Genomic DNA, 23,109 nt, shown 5'->3' on the forward strand with positions numbered 1-23,109 from the left:
CATTTGATTTGGCCCCTCCTACATACAACAAAGCAGAAGTGGATGTCTGGAACTATTGTTCCAGACAATTCTAACAGAGATTGGGTTAAGCACTGCATTCAAGTGGATTCACCGCAACTAAACCAATGTCAGATATTCGTATATAACTAACAGTATTACAATTAGTATTATAGTAGTATTATTTAGCGTAATATAACATAGGCCTCCATGACAACATGCTGACCATGACTTAACCTTACACAACCTACCATGACACAATTACCATCACATCAAGAAGCATAACATGAAATAGCTCAACACCATAATATAGTATAACATGATGTAGAATAAAATAAAGCATATCGCTGGGATCTAAAATGAACATATAACAAAGCCAACATAAGATAGCACTTTACATACTCAACAAAACCCCAAAAGGTCCACCACACGGCATGCTCTCTAAGAGCTCCATTCTATAAACAGGAAAATCAGAAAGAGTGACACAGCGGTGAGGTAGAAGGTGAAGAAGACGATGTTGGTCCTCCGGGCCAGGCGGGTCCAGTAGCCGGCCTTCAGTCCGGGCCCCTGGGGGCCGCCGGCCCGGCGCAGGGACCTCACCTCGCCCAGCTCCTCCAGGATGAGCAGCAGCAGGTGGGGGTCGGCCCTCTGGGGGTCCCTGGCTCCCTGAGACAGCCCGTGACATCACTGGTCAGACACACTCCTTTGAGGCGGCTAACGGCTATGCTCAATTCTTAAGGACTGCTTTACGTGAGTGTTGTGGAAGAAATCATTTTCAGCAATATCAACTCAAAAGTCACGCACAATTCAGATCATTGAGGTTATTTTTTCCTATTTGGACCAACGGAGAACTGAAAACCCAGACCAAGGTCCTCAATGGTCAGATCTTTACGCAACTTCCTCTCGGAAACAGTCAACAGAGTTAATGTTGCAGACCGGGATTTTAAACCTGTGTTTAACACGCAGTACTCTCTTGAAGCAGTGCTCTCGTAGAAAACCGTGTCTGTTCCCCCTGACGCTCACCTGGTCAGCCACAGGAAGCAGCTCTCGTGAGGTCCCTCCACCAGAGCCGTTGCAGATGGAAGAGTCATGAGTGCAGTTTCCCTCCTCTGAAATGACATGGTTAGAATACAACACATCGCTTGTAACCCCACTTCGTATCAGCCTGCTCACTTGGAGCGCATTTGATATTGCTATAGTGTGCCATATAGGATTTAGCAGTATAGTGTAGTGAAGGCTTGAGCAGGTTGTAAGGAAGGTTTTGAAAGGTCTTGAAAGCTACTCTCATTCAACGTACTGCATGTGTTATGACAGGAGTCTGAATCCCTGGTCCATTTCTGCTCCGCCTCCTCCAGCATGATGCGAGAGTCCTTCTCCATTAGGTGAGTCACCAACACCGTCTCCAGGAGACTCAGCAGCATCATGGCAAAGATCACGATGCAGTAGGTGGCTGGGGGACCGACCAGACACAAAGCATGTTTATGACTGGAGAATAGAAGTAATAAAACACTTCTTATTGGCCCTACCTGGGCCAATCAGATGGGGCGGTGTGGGGTGGGGGGCCGACTGCCAAGAGAGGGGTCCCACCTATGAGGGGAGTCCGGTTGGACATGGAGGGCAGGATCTCGTTGAGGATGAGCAGCAGCACGGAGATGGCCAGCAGCACGGTGACCTTGAAGCCCAGCTTGTCCCCCCGGTGGTCGGAGATGAGGAAGGAGGACAGGTCCAGACACAGGAAGAAGAGGACGGGCAGCAGGAAGTTGATGACATGCAGGAGGGGCCTCCTCTTCATGGAGATCTGGAGGGGGGGGGGAAGGTGGTCAAGGTCCGGGGCAGGCTGACCTTCCCGACAAGCTGACAAAGATATTGCTAGAACTTTCTATCCAATCACACTTTATTTGTTTGAATTACTAACAATAACCCATCCTATTTCATCAACAGGATGTAGAAGGCTGTGGCGGTGATGATCCTTTCATCAAGGGTCAAGGATAGATGGATTTTTCCCGAGTGTGGCTACGGCTGCTAGCAGCCGTAGCCACACATCCATCCGACAAACAATAAGCTAAGGATGGGTTTTGCAACTATTATGCAGCTATGCTACTATTTGCATTTCATGTAAATCACATTATTGACTTCGTAGAATAATTCAGGATATTTTTGTTTCATTAAACGTGATCATTAACTAATTGGGTGTCATTCTACAGAAGATTTTGATTATACTACTTATATACTACAAAAATTCCCTCTGAACATTGATAGCTATTCCAAATTAGGGACGAAGTTGTAGAATTCTGGGCTATAATGATTCATCAAGCTAGCTATGTGTGCAGAATGACATTTGAGTGTGTTAAAACGTGTGTAAAATCATTGAAAAACGAACAATTTATGTGTGTCAGGCCCATTGGTAATGATTATGTTATGTATGTTACGAAAGTTTACAAGTGCTAGAAGCGTAATATTCCTAATTATCAAACAATTTACAAACTGAACAGAAATCATTATTGTGGCCTGTTACCGATTGACCTTTGGGTTCCTTTTCCTCTATTCGGAGGCCAATGCTGGCTTGCTTTGTTTTATTTAGCAAGCTTTAGTTGACCAACCGTTTCCTATAGTGCTATGTGTTAATTTTCTTCTCATATCGTACAAAAAAGCAGTTCTATTGTTACTACTGTTAGAACAAGTTTAATACTGCCTATATGACATTGGCCACGTGGCATACCGCTGGACAAAGGGTTGTTGTTACGAGTGATGTGTCAAACAGGGCGTTGGGAGTGAGAAGTAGCCTCTCAGGCTGTAGGACTACAGCACGGCCCCCTCCAGAGCCTACCAACAGACCGTGGAAGAGGGGGGGTCCACCTCAACCACCACCTCTCAACGTTGTACCGATGAGGACAGCGATAGCAGACAGATAAGAGATCTCTATTTTACCAGTCGAAATCTGATTTACTTAGATTTGATTATATTCTAGAATTTATTATATTCGATCCATGTATTCATATAGATTCTTTTTTTACTCTGAAACGACGTTGAGGGATCTATACATAATACAACTATTTTAATTGTACCTCACTTTTTAACCGTGATATAAACATGGAGAGAGATATTTTATTGTGGTGAATTACTGTGCCCATAGTGCCCTCTAAACCTCTTGGTCATTCCCTAATAGGATCTCATGGGCTTTCTACGGAACCCACAGAGTTTGTGTTGACCGTTTAGTATTTTGAGTTACAGCCCTTCGACCATTGAATAACGATTCAGTGGTCACTTAGCCTGTGAAACTACTCTCTATATATATATTATCTGAGTTATAATATATTCATATATTATGCCTTAAATAATTGTGGTTTTCCAGGGCATGATTACCTATATTCCAACGGTGCAAATGATAATATTTGAATAACCCAACCCAGATTCAGAAATTGGGCTAATGTAACAATAAGTATTGTGATTTGATCACAGCAATGCTCTGCTTTACCAAGACTGAGTGTGAGCGTGGCTGCCCACCGTGTAGACGATCTGATCCCAGTATCCGTCCATGTCAAAGGTGCCGTTGGTGACGGCCAGGCTGAGGAACTCCCACTCGCCCTGAGTCTGCATCAGCTGGCGGGAGAACTGGGTGACCCGCGACGAGTTGGAGGACGGGAAGAGCCTCAGTTCATTCACGAGGGAGAGAGAGAGAGAGAGAGAGAGAGAGAGAGAGAGAGAGAGAGAGAGAGAGAGAGAGAGAGAGAGAGAGAGAGAGAGAGAGAGAGAGAGAGAGAGAGAGAGAGAGAGAGAGAGAGAGAGAGAGAGAGAGAGAGAGAGAGAGAGAGAGAGAGAGAGAGAGAGAGAGAGAGAGCAGAAGGGGAGAGAGAGAGAGAGACAGGGGGGAGAGAGAGAGAGAGAGAGAGAGAGCAGAAGGGGAAGAGAGAGAGAGAGAGAGAGGGGGGGAGAGAGAGAGAGAGAGAGAGAGAGAGAGAGAGAGAGAGAGAGACAGGGGGGGGGGAGAGAGAGAGAGAGAGAGAGAGCAGAAGGGGAAGAGAGAGAGAGAGGGGGGGAGAGAGAGAGAGAGAGAGCAGAAGGGGAAAAGAGAGGGAGAGAGAGAGAGCAGAAGGGGAAGAGAGAGAGGAGAGAGAGAGAGAGAGAGAGCAGAAGGGGAAGAGAGAGAGAGAGAGAGAGAGAGAGGGGAGGGGGGAGAGAGAGAGAGAGAGAGCAGAAGGGGAAGAGAGGAGAGAGAGAGGGGGGGGAGAGAGGAAGAGAGAGAGAGCAGAAGGGAGAGAGAGAGGAGAGGGAGAGAGAGAGAGCAGAAGGGGAAGAGAGAGAGAGAGAGAGAGAGAGAGAGAGAGGAGAGAGAGAGAGAGAGAGAGAGAGGAGAGAGAGAGAGAGAGAGAAGAGAGAGAGAGAGAGAGAGAGAAATACTGTGTGGCAAGCACTCTATTAACTCAACCACATCCTACCCATTAAAAGTGCTGAAGTTAAGATTCAGCTATTACTTGGCTGTAATTTGTATGAAGTGGCACAGTGATCATAGCTATTATATTAGAGAGGGAAATGCACTTTGAGAATATCAGTGTCTGGCTGACAGCACCGGACTCTAGAAGCCATTTACATTGTGGACCGCTCCTGGGTCATTTCGGACCAATCCTTGGTGATTGATTCGGGAAAGCCATCCCGTCTTCAATGACAGGCGCGTGAATCGCAACAATCATCAATGGGGTAAGAGCTCAGGGCAGGAGCAGAGAGGAGGAGGGCGTTTTTTGGGTGGTTTAGATTCAAAATCTTGCTCTCTTTCGCGTCTTTCTGCTCTCTCCCTCCACAACGCTGGCCTCGTACCGACGGCCCCTCCGGAGGCCTGCCGTCAGCGCTACCCCCCGGAGCCCCGGCGGACCCCTCACCCCTGTGGACCACCGAGGTGATGGTGATGTTGCAGCTCTGCGTGTCGAAGGGGAACTTGTGCACGTCCATCCTGCAGGTGATGACCACCTTGAGGTCGGCCTCCATGTAGACCCGCCCCTCGTGGGTCATCAGCAGGTAGGGGTTGTGCAGGGCCTCGTCACGCTGCGTCCTGGAGATCACCACACGCAGGCGCACACACATATACACACACATATACACACACATGCACAAACACACACACACAAACAATACAAAAACCATGACTCCTTAACATACGTTGTTTATTTCCGAGCACGCAACACGGTGTCATGCGTATCTTCAACCAAATGTTCCAACACTTTCCCTCCATCCTTGTCCTTATGTTGCTTAACCACTGACAGAGGATGTTTGACTTGATCTGCATCCTATAGCTGAGCTGATAGGCCTTTGCTTTGTGTAAATATATTTTTTTCGTTCACTAATGCTCGCTCACATCTCAAAGATGAAGATGTCGGGCTTCCACAGGAACGCCTTGGGAATAGAAACCTGAGAGATCCCACAGAACTGCGCCGGATCCCAGGAGATCCGCTCGTCGTTCCAGGTCTGCAGGGGGTGAGCCATGTGGAGGAGTGTCATGTTATTTATACAGTGAAAACATCCATGAGAGAGATCATCCTCCTCCTCATCATCATCATCATCATCCTCATCATCCTCATGATGAGGATGATGAGGATGATCCTTTATTTTCATTGTTTTGCAAAATGAAACGCACCATTTGAAGCCAGACGAGAGGAGAGAAGGTCTGGGCTTTCTCGTTCTGTCAGAAAACAAGCAAAAAGGTATCATGTAGAATAATATCTATCCATACGATGACACAAACAGAAGCGCTTTATTGTTGCACAGCAGGGAAACCCCGCCTGTATCCTGTATATAGCTGAACATTTGGTTTAATGTTGTCAAAGTACATTCTCTGATTCATATAAATCAATTCCACACTCAGACTAAACCATTGTGTAAGCCTATCATAGTATTTATCTTACAAGTCCCACAGCTGAAACTTTGCTCTGACGTTTCATGTCAATCTGAGCTGCAATTCAAAGTTTTTACAAACAACCTGCAGCCTACACAGAGTAGGAGCGTGCTTGGATGTTGCAATAAAATAACCCTTACCACACTAAGAATGGCACTGATGTACATCCATATAGAGGATGGTATGGCGGGTGTGGTCCTTCACCGGCCGCGTTGAACTGTACCTTTCGCTCTTACGGCTGATATTCAAATGGTCCAAAACATCCTGATAGCAGCACACTTTCTTAGGAGAAACGTGTTCTAGAAAAGAAAAGCAGGAGGCAACAATGCTTCAAAGACTATTTCGATATTCAAATGACTTTTACAAGCTATCGAGGAAGAACTTTAGAATTATTACTACTTTCAATTAACACCAAAATGATGTTTGATCACAGATGGTCAATTAAGTTGTTCAATGTTCATTTGTTTATTATCATCAAAAAAACTTCTGTGCACGGTAGTGTGTACCCAATTGATATGCTCAATTCAAACATTGGCTGAAGCGATGCACGCCTTTGTGTCTAAATAATCACTCAACTGCAGTTTGACATTTTAATTAAGTTCTTTCTTTTGCAATATCTTTAATCAGAAACAAAACAAATCGTCATAACCATAACCATCGTTATCAAAACCGAAACAGTACAGTGCAGTGAACAATCTTTTAATTTCTGAGGTCGACAATCAATGTAATCAAGGGGGGTCGGCCACCACGCAGATTCACGGTGAACAGAATAGACTGCTTTTAGAAAAAGGTATTCACCATTAACACCATATGCACACATGCTACACAATCACCAAATCATACCAGACCATTTTAGAGACATAAACATTACATTCAGTGTTAATGTTAATATGATAACCCATGAAAGCAGTCTTACCTATGATGAAGAACAGAAGCAGGAAAACAATGTGCATCTTAGTCCGTTGTACAGATATGCTGTTGCTGTATGTTTAGTCTTGAGGTGGGTCAGAGCTCTGCATATGTTTCTATACCTCTGTCTACCCCGTCTCGGATCTGGATGTGTTCAATGGTGTGCGTGTGTGTGTGTGTGTGTGTGTGTGTGTGTGTGTGTGTGTGTGTTCGTGTTTACACTGGTGTTCACATGTATGCGTGCGTGCGTGCGTGCGTGCGTGTGTGCGCGTGCGTGCGTGCGTGCGTGCGTGCGTGCGTGCGTGCGTGCGTGCGTGCGTGCGTGCGGCCGTGTGTGTGGCCGTTTGTGTGGCCATGTGTGTATGTGTGTGTGTGTTTCCCGGAAACAATCCCTTAAAGGTAAATGACACCCATCTTTATCAAGAGCGGCCATTGGACCCTGGCGGCGACTCCAGAAGCATAAGGCCATAAGGGAAGTGAGATGTATATCAAAACATTATTATATTGGACTGTTGTTTAATGAGGCGCAATGAACGGCATTGGATTAGCTTCTGAATGACGGATGAGGACAGAGGGTTTTAGTGACAGGTAACGAGGACAGAGAGTCTGCTAACACAACAATAAACGCACCAATAGATCATGAGACACTGCTGAGGGAACGTGTTTGTGCTTGTGTGTGCTTGTGTGTGTGTGTGAGAGAGGGTGTTTTTTGTGTGTTTTCGTATGTCTATATTGTTGACGCTGATAGAAATCTTGTAAACCTCAACGATCTGTATATTTGTACAAATAAACATGAATCCAACAAATACACTAGCAAGTACATTGCAAACTATGCAGCCTGGGTTGTATCTATTTCATGTGTCTTCTTGTTCATTCTAAACGTGTAATGACTGCAATAGTGAAACAACGGCAAAATGACCCATTTTCCGTACAACAGAGAGCACAACACATTCATCCAGTGGCTGGAGGTCTCTTCTTCTGCCTTGCATGTACAGACGGGGACCCAACATATCAGCCTCCTATCAGCCTCCTCTGAGCCTCCTCTGAGCCTAACTTTCGTGTGCAGGAGGAGCCTCTTCTAGGACTGCCATTCCTTTATCATGAGGGTGAGGAAGAACAGGGCCACCGCCACATAGAATATGAAGAAGCCCACGTTGATCCTATAGGCCAGGCGGGTCCAGTAGCCGGGGTGCCCCCCGTGGGCCTGGCGGACCCAGGCCAGGGCCAGGCCCTTCAGCTCCCTCAGCTCCTGCAGGACCATCAGCCACAGGTGGGCGTCGCCCCCGGCGGGACCGCCGTCCGCCACCTGCGGACCAGAGGGCAGACGCTCACGGGACGGACGGCCTCCTGGTTCTGTGGCCTGAGGGGGGAGGCCAGCAGGGCAGACCGTAATGGCTTCCCTAAGTAGCCTAAACGACCCATCATGCCAGCCTCAACCTTCTTCAATGTTTATGTATCCTTTTTTGCATCCACACTTCTACTGCTCATAGGTTTTATTTGTATATGTTTTCTGTGTGTCTTTGTGGCGTTTTATTCATATTTAAGAATCAAATAATGTTGTCTTCCCATTCTATCACTTTAATTCCTATTGCCTTCCTGTAGTTTCTGCTTTGACACCCTTATGTCATCCATCCACATTATCTTATCTTATCTTATCTTACTTGAGCTCTTATTTTCTGTCTCTTGTGTTTTCCTGTCTGAGGAGGTGAGAGCGATAACAGAGCTTACCTGCTCAGCCATTGGTAGATGATCACGGGGCGTCTCAGACCTCAACCAATCGCAGACGCACGCACAGCGAGCGCAGCCCTTCTCTGCTGGAAGGTTACGCATGTCATTAGCGCGTTGACACTTTATGCATTGTCACAGAATTGTTTTGGGGAAAAGATACACATACAAATTTCAACAAAGTGACCTATAGGGACATTTATTTGAGACACTTGTCATTAATGAGCCAGTTGGCAAGCATGTGGTTCTTGCTCCTTAGTCTTATGCCTACAGGTAGACTATAGATATTAGTATTCGACCCGAGAACCTTTCCACAGGTGTCAAACCCCCTAAGAGACTAACATCTTGACCAGCAGGCCCCTGTGGTTATACAGCGAATGTTTACATTCCTAAGTCCTACCGAGAGGGAGGACCAGGGTGGGGTTCCTGTGGCGGCCATCTTGTTACTCACAGGGACTGGGGGAGCTTGGGGAGGCAGGAGAGCTGGGGGAGGCGGCCTTGTCCTGCTTGCCTTCCAGGTCCTCCACCAGGACGGCCTCCCTCTCCGGGACACCTTTCTGCTGAGAGTCCTTCTCCATCAGGTGAGTCACCAACACCGTCTCCAGGAGACTCAGCAGCATCATGGCAAAGATCACGATGCAGTAGGTGGCTGGGGGGACAGACCAGACACAAAGCATGCTTATGATTGTGGAGAACACTTCTTATTGGCCCTCCCTGTATCCAGGTGGAAGCCATCAGACGGGGAGAGGGGTCCCACCTATGAGGGGAGTCCGGTTGGACATGGAGGGCAGGATCTCGTTGAGGATGAGCAGCAGCACGGAGATGGCCAGCAGCACGGTGACCTTGAAGCCCAGCTTGTCCCCCCGGTGGTCGGAGATGAGGAAGGAGGACAGGTCCAGACACAGGAAGAAGAGGACGGGCAGCAGGAAGTTGATGACATGCAGAAGGGGCCTCCTCTTCATGGAGATCTGGAGGGGGGGGGGAAGGTGGTCAAGGATACTGTAAGTCATTTGATTTTGCAGAAACAAAAGAATACAACAAAAGTGCCAATCAAATATTTTACAAATAATGTCTAGAAAACCTGAAGGTGCATTATTGTGTGTGTGTGTGTGTGTGTGTGTGTGTGTGTGTGTGTGTGTTGTGTGTGTGTGTGTGTGTGTGTGTGTGTGTGTAGGAAATGGATTGTCCAGTTAAATCAAGAAAAGCCAAAAAAACGTTTATTTTGTTTATTTCCTCCGTGAATGACTCCATTCCCATTGGTTCACGTGTTTATTCAATGTCTCCGTGGAGCTTCTCACAGTGTATATGATCTGATCCCAGTTTTGATCCCCGAGGACGAACAGTTCGTTGGTGACGGCCAGGCTGAGGAACTCCCACTCTCCCTGAGTCTGCATCACCCTGCGGGTGAACTGGGTGATCCGGGAAGAGTTGGAGGACGGGGTGAGCCTCAGTTGACTTACTACAGAGAGAGAGACAGAGACAGACGGACGGAGGGAGAGGGAGAGGGGAGGAGAGGGAGAGACAGAGAGAGATTTCATCATGGACTACAACGGATCTGCCATGGGTTATACTGTATACATAGAAGGATGCCCACAGAGAGCGGTCCTTTAACGTAGTAGAACAGGTCCTCTGTCCCCAGTGCTCACCGCTGTGGAGGATGGACATGACGGTGATGTTGCAGCTCTGCGTGTCGAAGGGGAACTTGTGCACGTCCATCTTGCAGTGCTGACCACCTTCAGGTCCTCCTCGAAGGTCACGTTGCCGTCGTAGGTGATGTACACGTAGGGACTCTGGGACGCGTTGTCCATATCCGTCCTTTTGCACGCACACACACACACACACACACACACACACACACACACACACACACACACACACACACACACACACACACTGTATTGTTTAGTAGGTTTAATGAGCTTAGATACCCATTCATATAACTCTTTTGCTGTGATATTGCAGTATCATTATGGACAGATCGAATATTAGTTTAAAGTCAGCAACCATCATAGATTGTTCACATAGATCACTCGTGTGTGTGTGTGTGTGTGTGTGTGTGTGTGTGTGTGTGTGTGTGTGTGTGTGTGTGTGTGTGTGTGTGTGTGTGTGTGTGTGTGTGTGTGTGTGTGTCATTCAATGTCCTCACATCTCAGTGATCAAGAGGTCAGGTTTCCAAAGCATCTCTTTGGGAATGGAGAGTTCTGTGATCCCGCAGAACATAGCCGGATCCCAGGAGACGCGTTCATTATTCCACATCTACACAGAGCGCACGGTACGTCACACACACACACAACATACAGTGACTAGGGTTAGTGTGGAGGAAATCAACCTTTTACACAAGAGATGTACCATTTAAGGCATTGCTCTGCAAACTGATTCGGAAAAACTGATCTGGAAGCTGAAGTGAAGAGTGAGCAGTAAATACATTGATTTCCTGTTCAAATCATTCATCGTTCTTCCACGTTGTACTAAATCAGGGGGTATCTGAAAATCAATTGATGATATAAAAGATGCATTTAGTGGTTAAAATATTGTTTGATGCAACTCACCAATATATCCAGATGAATGGTGTGAAGGTCTGTGTTTTCTCGATCTAAAATCCAAAAAATAATCATATTTATTTACTTTTTTTATTGCCCCCTAACGCGGATGGCAACTTTCTTAAAATTCAACCCACATCACATAGACAATTAGACACATATGCAGGGAAACAAAAATACACACTCTCAATCAAATACACTCACTCACACACACATTCAGGAAAAACAAACACGCACTCACCATCAAACACACACTGAAACACACACACATGCAGAAGCACAAACATTACCACACACACTCACGCTTACACTCTGAAATACAAACCGCAGGCTTACCACGGCTAAAATGGCATAGAGAGCGAGGTCCATGCGGACCACGGTGGGGTGTGTGTGGTCGAGGACTGGCCGCGTGGCCGTGTACACCTCGTTGTCTCGGGTAAGGTTCAGGTGCACCAGAATGTCGTGGTAGCTACACACCTTCTGGGAGCCCAGGCAGCCTACAGGGCACATCAGAGGGAGAGACATCTCTTCTTCTATCGCTGAGAACAGCTAACATCTGAACAACATCTGGAAACAATGACCCTTTCCTGAATTACGTTTTGGAAAAGATTTAAAGTGCAGAAGCTGCCTAGGAGACATTTGATAATAAAGATATGATGCCTTCCTATTCTTTGAGAACATCTTCAATAAAAAAAAAACACTTGTAAGTCATCCTCATGGACGGTTCTAATGTTATATCGAAGGAAGCTGTACAGACTCCCTAAATCATGTTGTTGTATCCACATATTACAGCTTCTGCTTTTGGGCTGAGTTGAGCAGTCCATGTTTTAATTTGTTGAACTGTTGTTAACTGAAATTATGCATGATTAGTTTTAGTGCTGTGAGACATGATATTAGGACAAGGAGAACCAAATGATATGTTGAGCAAAGACATAGTCTCTACTATTGCTGTAGCCTGAGCACAAAACAATATTGAGTTGTTTTGAGTGGGTGTACCCTGTGTAATAAGCCATTCGAATGTCATATCTCAGCCTACAATTAATATCCTCTGTAAACATTGCCATTATATTGTGGGGACAATAAACATACAGACAGTCATATGGAGATTTCACCATCTCATCAGAAAGATGTATTAAAGCAAATTAGAAGTTCCCTTACATAGATTAGAAATGCAAACTACTTATTCAAGCCCAATATAGGATGCAATTGTATTATGTACATCTGTTATTGTGCATCGTATTCCTTTTTTCTCTAATCTTTAATGATTTGCCGTCTCTAGACCACTCTCAACCTGCTCTCTGACCTCTCCATGGGTTTGCGACCCATCTATTCGACGATTATGCTCCATCCCCCTAAAACGTCAGAGAGAGAGTGACTGCCACGCACGTTCATAATACTACAAACACACTCTAAAATACTATCAATAACTTACCTGTGAGGAAGACGAGGAGGAGCATAGGGACACACGCCATGTCGCCGGCGGGTCAGAGGTTGCATGTGAGTAACAGGCGTGTGCGATTGTGTCCTTTTCCCTGGGCGCCGTACGATGGGTCGACAGCTGGGTTCAACTAATGACGCTTGGCGCCCTTTTAAACCCGTTGTCTGACACCGGGCGGCCCCGCCCCCGGCAGACATTACAAGCGTTCTGATTGGGTTACCGCAGATCAAGGTGGGTGAAGAAGGCGGGAAGGAATTAAATTGGTTTTAATTTTGTTTAGTGGGACCGGTGAAAATGGATGTGATTGGTTTAGCCTCTGAGTGACGGATGGATGAGCCAGTGGAAGAGGGCGGCGGGTGGCTCCTGTCCGTCCGGGAGGACAGGTAATGTGGACAGAGAGTCTGGTCACAGCGGGTCCTCAAGATAAACACACCAATGGAGGATTTAACCATGCTGACGATCCAGCAGGGGGTGTGTGTGTGTGTGTGTGTGTGTGTGTGTGCCTGTGTGTGTGTGTGTGTGCGTGTGTGTGTGTTGTGTGTGTGTGTGTGTGTGTGTGTGTGTGTGTGTGTGTGTGTGTGTGTGTGTGTGTGTGGGCATGAATGTATGTGGATGCTTAGTTGCAACAAAGAGCCTCACTTACAGTTAATGTCCTAAGACAAAGGGTAATTAGATTACTCAAAAAAAACTGGACCACAACTGTAATGACAGGATGGTGATGAGTCCATATGGCATTACCTCATTATTACAACATACAACGTCCACAGCATCGGAAGCACTGAGGACACTGGAGGGGAGAGAGAGAGAGAGAGAGAGAGAGAGAGAGAGAGAGAGAGGGAGAGAGGGAGGGAGGAGGGAGGGAGGGAGGGAGGGGGACGGACGGACGGACGGACGGACGGAGGTTAGGGTTCAGACAGACAGACAGACAGACAGACAGACAGACAGACAGACAGAGTGAGAGGAAGAGGGCCAGTAGGAGAGGGAAGGAGAGAAAAAAGACGGTGGAAGCGCGTGTGAGAGACAGACAGGCAGAAAGAGAGCGAGAGAGAGAGAAGCTTCTTTAGCTGGTTGTGTTATTATTAATAAATACAATATAATAAAGAGGGAGGGGTGGTGTTGGGATTCATGTGTTGATGAGTAATGAGTTATGTTATTAAGACATGGATCAACAGTCCCGCAGGGTCACACCTATCCCCTATAATGAGAAGAACCAATAACCAAATCCCAGTGACACCAGGCCTGTGAATGTGTGTGTTTGCCTGTCCATGTGTGTGTGTCTTTGGTGTCTGTGTTTGTATATGTGTTGTGTGTGTGGTGGTGTGTGTGTGTGTGTTGTGTGTGTGTAGAGCTGTGTGGGTGTGGTCCTTTAATCTATAGACAGCCCAGCTGCAGTGGGGCAGCGGTGGAGCAGTCAGCGCTCTCGACTCTGATCCACTGGGCTTCTCATCAGTTACCAAACACACCATCACACTGACGGATCGCATTTCTTTTGCACGAATGTGGATGAGGAAGAACGTAATGAAACGTAAACGATAACAAAACGTGTTTTTCTAATTAATTTCCTATGAAACAGATAAAGTAAATGAAGTGGATGTGTACGCAGGTAAAGATATTACGTACGCCGTGACACAGAAATTACGTTTTTTATTAGAAAAAAAAGCAGAAGCATCTGATTTAAGTGGAAAAACAACAACTTTTATTTTTCTTTTGGAGAATTAATATGTCAACGTTTTCAATCTTAAATTCTATAAAAGTGGGTAGACCGGGTAGTTCTCCCTCCTTCGTGTTTTCCGGGGTCAGAGCAGGGCTCCGAGGGCAGATGTTCCCAAGCTTTAGGTGTGTGTCATAACATCAAGGGGGGTGTCACATGACCCTGTAGCCTAGGTGGATAATAGTGCAGGAGGCGACCAGCCGATACAGAAGGATATGAGCGATTTATTCTGGGAGATCCTAGAGCCATATATACGCGGTTAACTGGATTTCTATTTTTGAAAGGTTGCAGACCGACCTAGACTAACATGCAGACTTTACTTCACCGCCTCATGCACAGCAAAGTGTGTTGTCTAGGAAACAGCTCATAGTGCATTCAAGGTTGATAATTTTCCATTGGAGTGTGTGTGTGGTGCACGCTCCCATGTGTGTGTGTGTGTGTGTGTGTGTGTGTGTGTGTGTGTGGTGTGTGTGTGTGTGTGTGTGGTGTGTTGTGTGTGTGTGTGTGTGTGTGTGTGCGTGCGTTTGTGTGTGTGTCTGCATCAGTGTAAACTATTACTAATTTCACATATTAATAGTTCATGGTACACTCAACAACACAGTGTTTTGCACACAAATAAAACACATAACAGAGAACAATGACATTAACAGGTGAGCTCTATACACTTAAAATTATACAAAAGGAAATCAAAATAGAAAATCACAAAGGAGGGGCTGTCTCAAGACCGGAACAGAGGTTCAATGACATGGAGATACAAGATGGAGAATGTAAATACTGGGCAACCATAACATGGTCTCAAAGTCACACCATCTTTGTTCACAAACCTACAGTGTAGTAGACTTTGTAAATGACTGCCCATATATGGCCTTAGGAACAAACCTGCGTCACTTCCCCTTAGCAACCAGATAGGGTCCCTTTTAGAATGGTTTTTAGCTTAATGTTAGCTTAATCCAGAATTTGACCTCAAAAGATACAGAAAACGCAAAAAGCAGCTCAATTGAATTGAGGAATACACACATTAGTTTTGTTAATGTTAAATATTGACTGTTGTCACAGAAATAAGTACAATTATTTTTTCCCATAGAGGAATTCACTGTGGGAAAGTAGGCAGAGCCATGATGATATCGCTTACGAGGTCGCTTCAGGCTTGACGAACGCCCCCCTTAAAACACTGGGGAAAACCCAAAGGCCCTCAACACAATGCAAAACAAAAGCATCAAACTTAACCAAACCAAATCAAAATCCCATATTGAGTTTTTCCAAACACACAAAGGAAAAACAAGTTTGATTTGTGTTTAGGATGTCAGCTGAAGGACCATTGTGTTATTGCTCGGCGGCTGTTAGCTTACTGGCGACTTTCACTGACACGCTAAAACGGTGGTTGTGGAGGAAAGTGTGACATTGTTTGAGGGAGGAGGAGAAATTAAACACCTTTGAGGATGCAGGTTAAAGGTCAATGTTGGAAGGGCTATTCTAGTTTGAAAGAACAAAAACGAGACCTACAGCAACACATTTTGCGTACATTCCCCTTCTGAAAAGTGTTCATGTTTCGTTATACATTCTGTATTCCCTTTTCCCATATGGTCCTCTTCTGCGTCGATTAGAACAGTCCTGAGTCCAATGCTTCATGGCCTGCCATTTTGAGACCCACTTGGTCCAATCGAATCCTTTCATCACTGAATCCAAATTCAGAGCAGGTGTCCATCGCTGTCCATTATAGTAACTGTGCTTGACAAGAAGTTACATCTGTAGAAGTTAGTGAAGCCCTAAGAAAGCTGCATGCAAAACCAGGGACTTGGATTTTTCCAAACTGATACCCCCCCCCCCCCTCCAGTCCAGTATTGTAAGGAAGTCCGGTGTGGCTGACTGATTTTAGTTGTTGTTGTTGTAGCATGTGTTATTAAGAACACATTGATAACAATTTGATTGCCGATCACAGTAGCCCCTGACTGTTTCGCTGGTCGTAGTACTACTGCTAGTAGTAGTAGTAGTAGTAGTAGTACTAGTAGTAGTAGTAGTGGTAAATGGTAAATGTTAATTGGACTGCATTTATATAGCGCTTTTCTAACCCACCAAAGTGCTTTGCACACATTCACGCCGACGTGGTCGTCAACCATGCAAGGCAACAGCCAGCTGGTCGGGAACACTTAGGGTTGAGGTGGTCTTGTTCAGGGGCACTCTAGCTAGGAAGAGCCAGGGATCGACCCCGCTCTTCCTCCTGAGGCTTTTACAAAGGATGCGGTGCGGGGCGGGGCGGGGCGTGGAGAAGGTGGGAGGATTGGGATCGGGGCAGGGGACCAATAATGCCAAAACACAAAGTCATGACAGTGGATAAAACAGATCAATAAATACACATGGGGTCACACCGAGGAGGCAGAGGGAGAATGTCGGATGGCAGGCCACAGCGATAATGTGGACTGATTGTTTCGTCCCTCTCTGGACGGAAACTAGTTTTTTGTTTTTTTTTCCAAGATGACAGTTTCGTCCGGGCAGAGTGGGAGGGGTTTATGTAGAACGGAAACAGGGGGGGGGGGGGGGTGTCCCTGGCGATGAGTGCAGCATCCAGTGACATGCCGATATGTCACGTTATGGACGTGTGTGTGTGTGTGTGTGTGTGTGTGTGTGTGTGTGTGTGTGTGTGTGTGTGTGTGTGTGTGTGTGTGTGGTGTGTGTGTGTGTGTGTGTGTGTGTGTGTGTGTGTGTGAGGGGGTTCTACACGATGAGCGGCCCGTGGCGGGGGTGTTTAGGACCCTGGGCCTCCCGGGTCCCCGGCCCGCTCTCCTCCAGGTTCAAGTTTCCTGTGGTGGGGGGGGAGGGTCTCCTGACCGGGCCGGGGTAGCCCCCCAGATACCCTAGACCTGGGCGAGAGAGAGAGAGAGAGAGAGAGAGAGAGAGAGAGAGAGAGAGAGAGAGAGAAGAGGAGAGGAGAGAGAGAGAGAGAGAGAGAGAGAGAAGAGAGAGAGAGCGAGAGAGAGAGAGAGAGAAGAGAGATGAGATGAGAGGAGAGAGAGAGGTGTGTCAACATGTTGAAAAACCTACAAAACAGGTCCTCACTTTGCGTTGTATGACCGCCACCTAGAGGGCGCCAGCACATAACCCCCTTGCACATGCCCTCCCAGCCCCCCCCCCCCCCTACACGCTCCTTCTTAGAACAGGGTCACATACCTCTAAGCCGATAAAGGATGAGGTCGGCCTAATTCAGCATTTCTTTATGTTATGATATCTCGAATCATAAGACTCCAGCAGATGGCAGCTCCAGAGACCAGATAGTCTACAGATACCGTCTGGTGCCTTTGGTCATTTCAATGTGGATGTAGCATAGGTGAGAAGAAGAGCAGAATAACACTGACCTCGTCTTTTATGAGCAGTAAGTAAAGAGGTGCAGGGGGGGAGTGTTTATGAACAGAATGATTTTTAAGTAACTTATTTTGGGGGCTGCATGCATGTCCCAGCCCCAGCCAGCCAACATAACAAGTCCGGTGCTGCAGAACGCCACTGAAAAGTTTTTTTTAATCAGGGGTGTTTCTGTTCATATTGTTTTTGGAGACCTGAGAGAATTAACTAGATGTCCGGAGCTCATTTAGAGAAAAAGAAATAACAAATGTTAAAGTGTTAAATGGTGCGAGGCATCCACGTTGTTTAGTTCAAATGCAGTAGTCAGAAGTCTACCTTCAAGATAGCATTGTGTCGAATCTACAGCCTCTCTTGGATCGGGCCGACAGCAGAGAATGTGAGGCATTTATGACATTTGAATCATTGGAAGGTTCAATGTGTTTGCATTTTGTGTTTACCTTATCATTTGAACTCAATGCGTTGTTAAAGTCACCGAATCACAGACAGAGGGTAATAAAGGGTTAGCCAGTGAGAGGGGATGAGGTGCGAGATCGAGCAAACCAGAGCATAACACGACGCCATCATCTGTTCTAGTGTCCGAGCATTAGTCCATACCTAGTCCTCAATGTGCACTGGGCACGTCTCCTCACCTGTCCACCGGAAAGGGGGTACAAGAGAGAGGGAGAGAAGGTGAGGAGGGAGGGAGGAAACATTTGGGGAGACAGCGGTTGAATATAAATCGATGAAAGAGGAAACGAGAGGGAAATAGACAAAGAGGGAGGGAGGGAGGGAGGGAGGGAGGGAAAGAGAGAGAGAGAGAGAGTATAAATATACACAGAGGGAGGGAGGGAGAGAGAGGGGGAGAGCAAGAGAGAGAAGGAAATGGACACAGGGGGAGGGAGAGAGAGTCAGATAGAGTGAGAAAGGGAGAGAGAGAGAGAGAAAGAGAGGGAGGGAGGAAGAGAAAGAAAGAAAGAGAAGGAAATAGACAGAAGGAGGGAGAGAGAGAGAGAGAGAGAGAGAGAGAGAGAGAGAGAGAGAGAGAGAGAGAGAGAGAGAGAGAGAGAGAGAGAGAGAGAGAGAGAGAGAGAGAGAGAGAGAGAGTTAGAGTTAGAGTTAGAGTTAGAGAGAGAGAGAGAAAGAGAGAGAGTTAGAGAGAGAGAGAGAGAGGAGAGAGAGAGAGAGAGAGAAGGAAATAGACACGGAGGGAGAGAGAGAAGGACATGGACACAGAAGGACGGAGAAGAGAGAGAAGGGAGAGAGAGAGAGAGAGAGATAGAAAGAACAAAACACTTTTACAACACACACAGAGAAAATACGTTGCACAACATTCACCACACAAGATCAGAGTGGAGGCGTGGCTTAAAGGCTATTGGTGGGCGACAGGCCAATGAGAGGCAGTGGAAGCTGTTTGGGCAGAGGCTAATCTCTGGCTCACTGGTTGATGGCCAGCGAGGGCAGTTTAAACCTGCGACCCACGTTTGAGCAACGTACTATAATCCCAGATAAAACATGCTGTAAGATGGTGACATTTTGTCAATTGGGTATTATCGATAAAGTTATGGTATCCTGCGTCCATCGCATTGACCCAACAGCTCTGCAGAGTCAACATCTAGGCATGAGAGAGGGCCGAAGGGTGGAGGAGGGGGGGAACAGAGTGCGGAGGGGGACTGGAGCATGGAGGGGTGGAGGAATGCGTTGCAGATGTTTGGCAAAGCGGCTCGGAGCTGGCAGACATGGAACATGAACTTCAACTCTGGGATGCGCACACACACATACACACACACACACGCCGCACGTCGCACATTCGTATACACATATTCACTCATACACACCTGCTTGCTTACACACAGACATATACAACACTGATTAAAGTGCGAACGAAGGGCATTCACAACAAACAACGCTCGTCAGGCACAGAGAAACACACACACACACACACACACACACAAACACACACTTCATCCTGGTGTTTTTGCTAGAGGGAGAGGAGAGAGAGTGTAGATATCTAGTCCTGCTTCCACCACAACACGGTACCACAACACCAAAGGGAATGGAGGAAGAGTAGAAGGAAAGCTGAAGGTCTCAGTGCTGACTGTCGTTTAGTAGGTTTGGTTTCCCTTGACAGGCATGTCAAAAAAAAAACCTAGCAAGCTAAAATGTTAATCTTGCGGTGCTTTCTCCTCGGACAGCCTTTCAACCGAAGACCCTTCTGTGTTACTCCCCATGTCCTGACCAAAGTCTCTCCTCTCTCAGTGCCCCCCCCCCCCCCCCGTCCGACTCCCTGAAGCTCCCCAGTCCCATCCCCAGTCCTCAGGTCTCATTGTCCGTGTTCGGTAGGTTGTTGCCACTCACCAGCGAATCGGCTGTCGGAAGCCTGCTCATTTCCTAACCCAAAAGAGGGCGTGTCACAGAGGGCGTCGCCCTGATTGTTATTGGCCAACTCTGGACACCTGCTCCGCCCACCTGCAAGCGAGGGCAAAGGTCAAACAAGAGCAGCCAGGCACAGCGTGGGGGGGGGGGGGGGGGGGCTTGGGGGAGGGCGGGGCAGGAGGGGGAGTGGTCTACAGAGGGGATGGAGGTCAGGTTTGTGGTGTGCTGGGGGCCATGCTGGAAACGGCTATTACAAGAACGCTTTAATCATGTGATCAATAATTAAGGCTTTGGAGCAGTGTTTGTTAGATATTATAGGATATAATATCAGATTTCCTCTAGTTTTTCTAGCAAACCACACACTAGAAAAGGAATGTGCATGCGTCACTATGTGCATATCGTATGTGTAATGTGCATACATGTGTAGACATATGTGCATGAGGGCTGAATGGGTGGCAGGGCAGCACATAGAGATAGGGCACATAGACTGAATGGGGGGCAGCACAGCACACAGATATAGGGCAGATAGACTGCCGATCAGGCTGGTAACGTTAATGCAACATGCCTGCAAGCATTCATCTTACATATTTACATTCACACGAGCGCGGGTCAGGCACCAAAACGTCAGGCAGCACAAGTCGTACTGTGTTTCCACAAATTAATTGAAAAGGTCGTCAGTCATTGTCAAGGCAGTTTTTTTATTGGCTCGTGGTTTGAGGCTGGGCCAAACTATTTTGAATTGGACAATCAATCCAAACTCACAACGTATACACTCGTACGTACGCACACACGTACAAACAATCCATCAACTAGACACAAAGACATTTCCTTAGTCTTACAGAGGAGTCCAAACTCATATATATATATATATAGTATACATAGGGGAACCTCACAACGGGAGCACAAAGCAATCTGAGTCACTCTCCTGACCGTGCAGGATTTACTCTCTTGTCTCTCTCCTCCCTCAATCTCTCGGTCTCTTCTCAAGATCACACGCTCAGATACACACACGAGCGCAAGTACACACACACATACACATAAACACACACACACACACACACACACTCACACGCACACCCAAACACACACACACACACACACACACACACACACACACACACACACACACACACACACACACACACACACACACACACACAACGCAGTAGCAACAAGTTCACATCATTGCAACATATATACAGCTATATTATCTTCAGTGCCAATGGTGCTTTCATTTCAGGGCAAAAAAAATCTGTTCATGCACACTGTGCAAAGCTCTGAATACAGATGAAAACTGAAAGATATTGCGTACGGCAGATGAACGACCGCACACCGAAACATCTGGACCTTAAAAGCCAGCACATGCAAATTAAGACACACTCAATCACACACATTAAAACAAGTTTAAGAAGCGCTGGAAATCTTCATGCAAAATGCAAATCAGTGCATAAGTCACAATAGAAAGTCATTTAAAAATACTTTTTTTCAGAGGGTGTTTTAGCATGCATGGCTCTAGGGAAACTAGTGGGTTAGGCTGAAGCTGAATTGCAATTCTAAAATATTCAATCCTTCATGGCTCTTTGCTTTGCTTGCTTTTGTTGCAAGTAAAAAAGCAAGTTCTTCGGCAGGAATGGGACACTATGGTTGTCCTTTGTAGAACTAGCTCAAAGTTGGAACAGCCAGCCATACAAATGCGTTCTAGCAAGACAACCCTGAATCCCCAAAAGATAGTGGCCTCCGATTCTATCCCCTCCTTGCTCATGTGTTTGTCTTCGGACCGCCGTGTCATACGGGGAATAACAGTGGATTTTTAAACGGAGGCCCCATTTAACAGAGGCCTGGTCTACGTGTTTCCTTTATTTCACGAGAGCGGTCGAAGGACAGGGCGATTCATGACTCTAGTTACCCTTTTCTTGAGACGGCGACGGGCTGTCCTCTTCCGTGACGTCGTTGCCCTGCGAGAGCGAAGACAGGACAGACAGAGAGATGATACAAAAGACACATGTGTACAATCATGTGTCTGAGCACACACTGATCAGGGCTCAGAGGCAGTGGAGAGAGCGGTGCTCACCTCAGAGTCCTGCTCCTCCAGTGACACAGAGTATTTTGGTTCCTTTGGCTCCATGGAAAGACCCTGAATGGAGAGAAAACAAGGCGATATGGAGTCTGGCTCGGTCCAATGAGGAGCTGAGAAGACTATCTAATGAATGGACCCAGAGCTGCACAACATAGTAAAGAATGTAGCATCATGAGCTTTGTGTAGGTCTGTCACATAAGGATATTAGTCGAATGAATAAATGGTAACAGCCCTGCATGTGAACATTTAAATCCCAAAATGATGATGATTATTCACCAATAACTTCATAATATAATCGACCTTTAATGCATGAGATTTGATATGGACAATGTCACGGTCCTTAAGTGAACCGCCCCCTCTCCTCTCCCCCCCCCCCTCTCTCGTCTCCTCCCTCCCCCTCTCCTCTCTCTCCTCTCTCCCCCCCTCTCTCCTCTCTCCCCCTCTCCTCTCTCCTCCCCTCTCTCCTCTCTCCCCCGTCCCCCTCTCCTCTTTCCCCCCCTCCCTCCTCTCCTCCCCTCTCCCCCCCCTCTCTCTCTCCTCTCCCCCCGTCTCTCTCTCCCTCCCCCCCTCTCTCCTCTCCTCCCCTCTCTCCTCCTCTCCCCCTCTCTCTCTCCCCCCCCCCCCCTCTCTCCCCCCCCCTCTCTCTCCTCCCCCCCTCTCTCTCTCTCCTCCCCCCCCTCTCTCACCCCGTCCTGCTGGGAGGGGTCCCCGGCTCCTCATGGGGGTGTCCGGGTGGTTGTCCCCCGCGGCGTAGCCCCCGTCCCCGGCCCCGCGGGGGGGCTCCCCCTCGCCCCCGCCAGGTAGGACCCCTGACATGGAGGACATGGTGTCAGTGCTGATGTGGGAGTGCTGCGAGTGGGACGAGGCCATGGACATCACCGACTGGGCCAAGCTGCTGCTCACCGGGTCTGGCAGACACACACACCACACGCAGGGGCACACACACACACACACACACACACACAGGCACGCATTCACACACACACACACACACACACACACACATGTGTAAATGGACGCATGGATGTCCATGTGCGCGCAACTCACACTCTCACACACACACACTCGCACACGCACAGGCGCGGCAAAGCAAACAGGCACGAATCCGCGTAGGCATTGCAA

The 23,109-nt window shown here is 47.3% G+C and overlaps 1 protein-coding gene and 2 pseudogenes across 1 annotated transcript in view; all 3 read right to left on the bottom strand.

Moving 5' to 3' along the window:
• Positions 1-143: 143 nt before the first annotated feature.
• LOC115531549 (5-hydroxytryptamine receptor 3A-like) lies at positions 144-6,994 on the bottom strand (annotated as a pseudogene).
• Positions 6,995-7,102: 108 nt separating this feature from the next.
• Positions 7,103-12,594, bottom strand: LOC115531610 (5-hydroxytryptamine receptor 3A-like; annotated as a pseudogene).
• Positions 12,595-14,120: 1,526 nt separating this feature from the next.
• Positions 14,121-23,109, bottom strand: part of rnf157 (ring finger protein 157) — a 24,231-nt gene continuing 15,242 nt past the window's right edge. The window contains 7 exon segments of the mRNA XM_030340966.1: positions 14,121-17,062; positions 18,155-18,187; positions 19,893-20,003; positions 21,817-21,865; positions 21,982-22,044; positions 22,674-22,691; positions 22,693-22,895. Coding sequence (XP_030196826.1) covers positions 16,917-17,062; positions 18,155-18,187; positions 19,893-20,003; positions 21,817-21,865; positions 21,982-22,044; positions 22,674-22,691; positions 22,693-22,895 — 623 coding nt within the window. The 3' untranslated portion in view covers positions 14,121-16,916.

Source organism: Gadus morhua, chromosome 18 (assembly GCF_902167405.1).
Source record: "Gadus morhua chromosome 18, gadMor3.0, whole genome shotgun sequence".
NCBI classification, from domain to species: Eukaryota; Metazoa; Chordata; class Actinopteri; order Gadiformes; family Gadidae; genus Gadus; species Gadus morhua.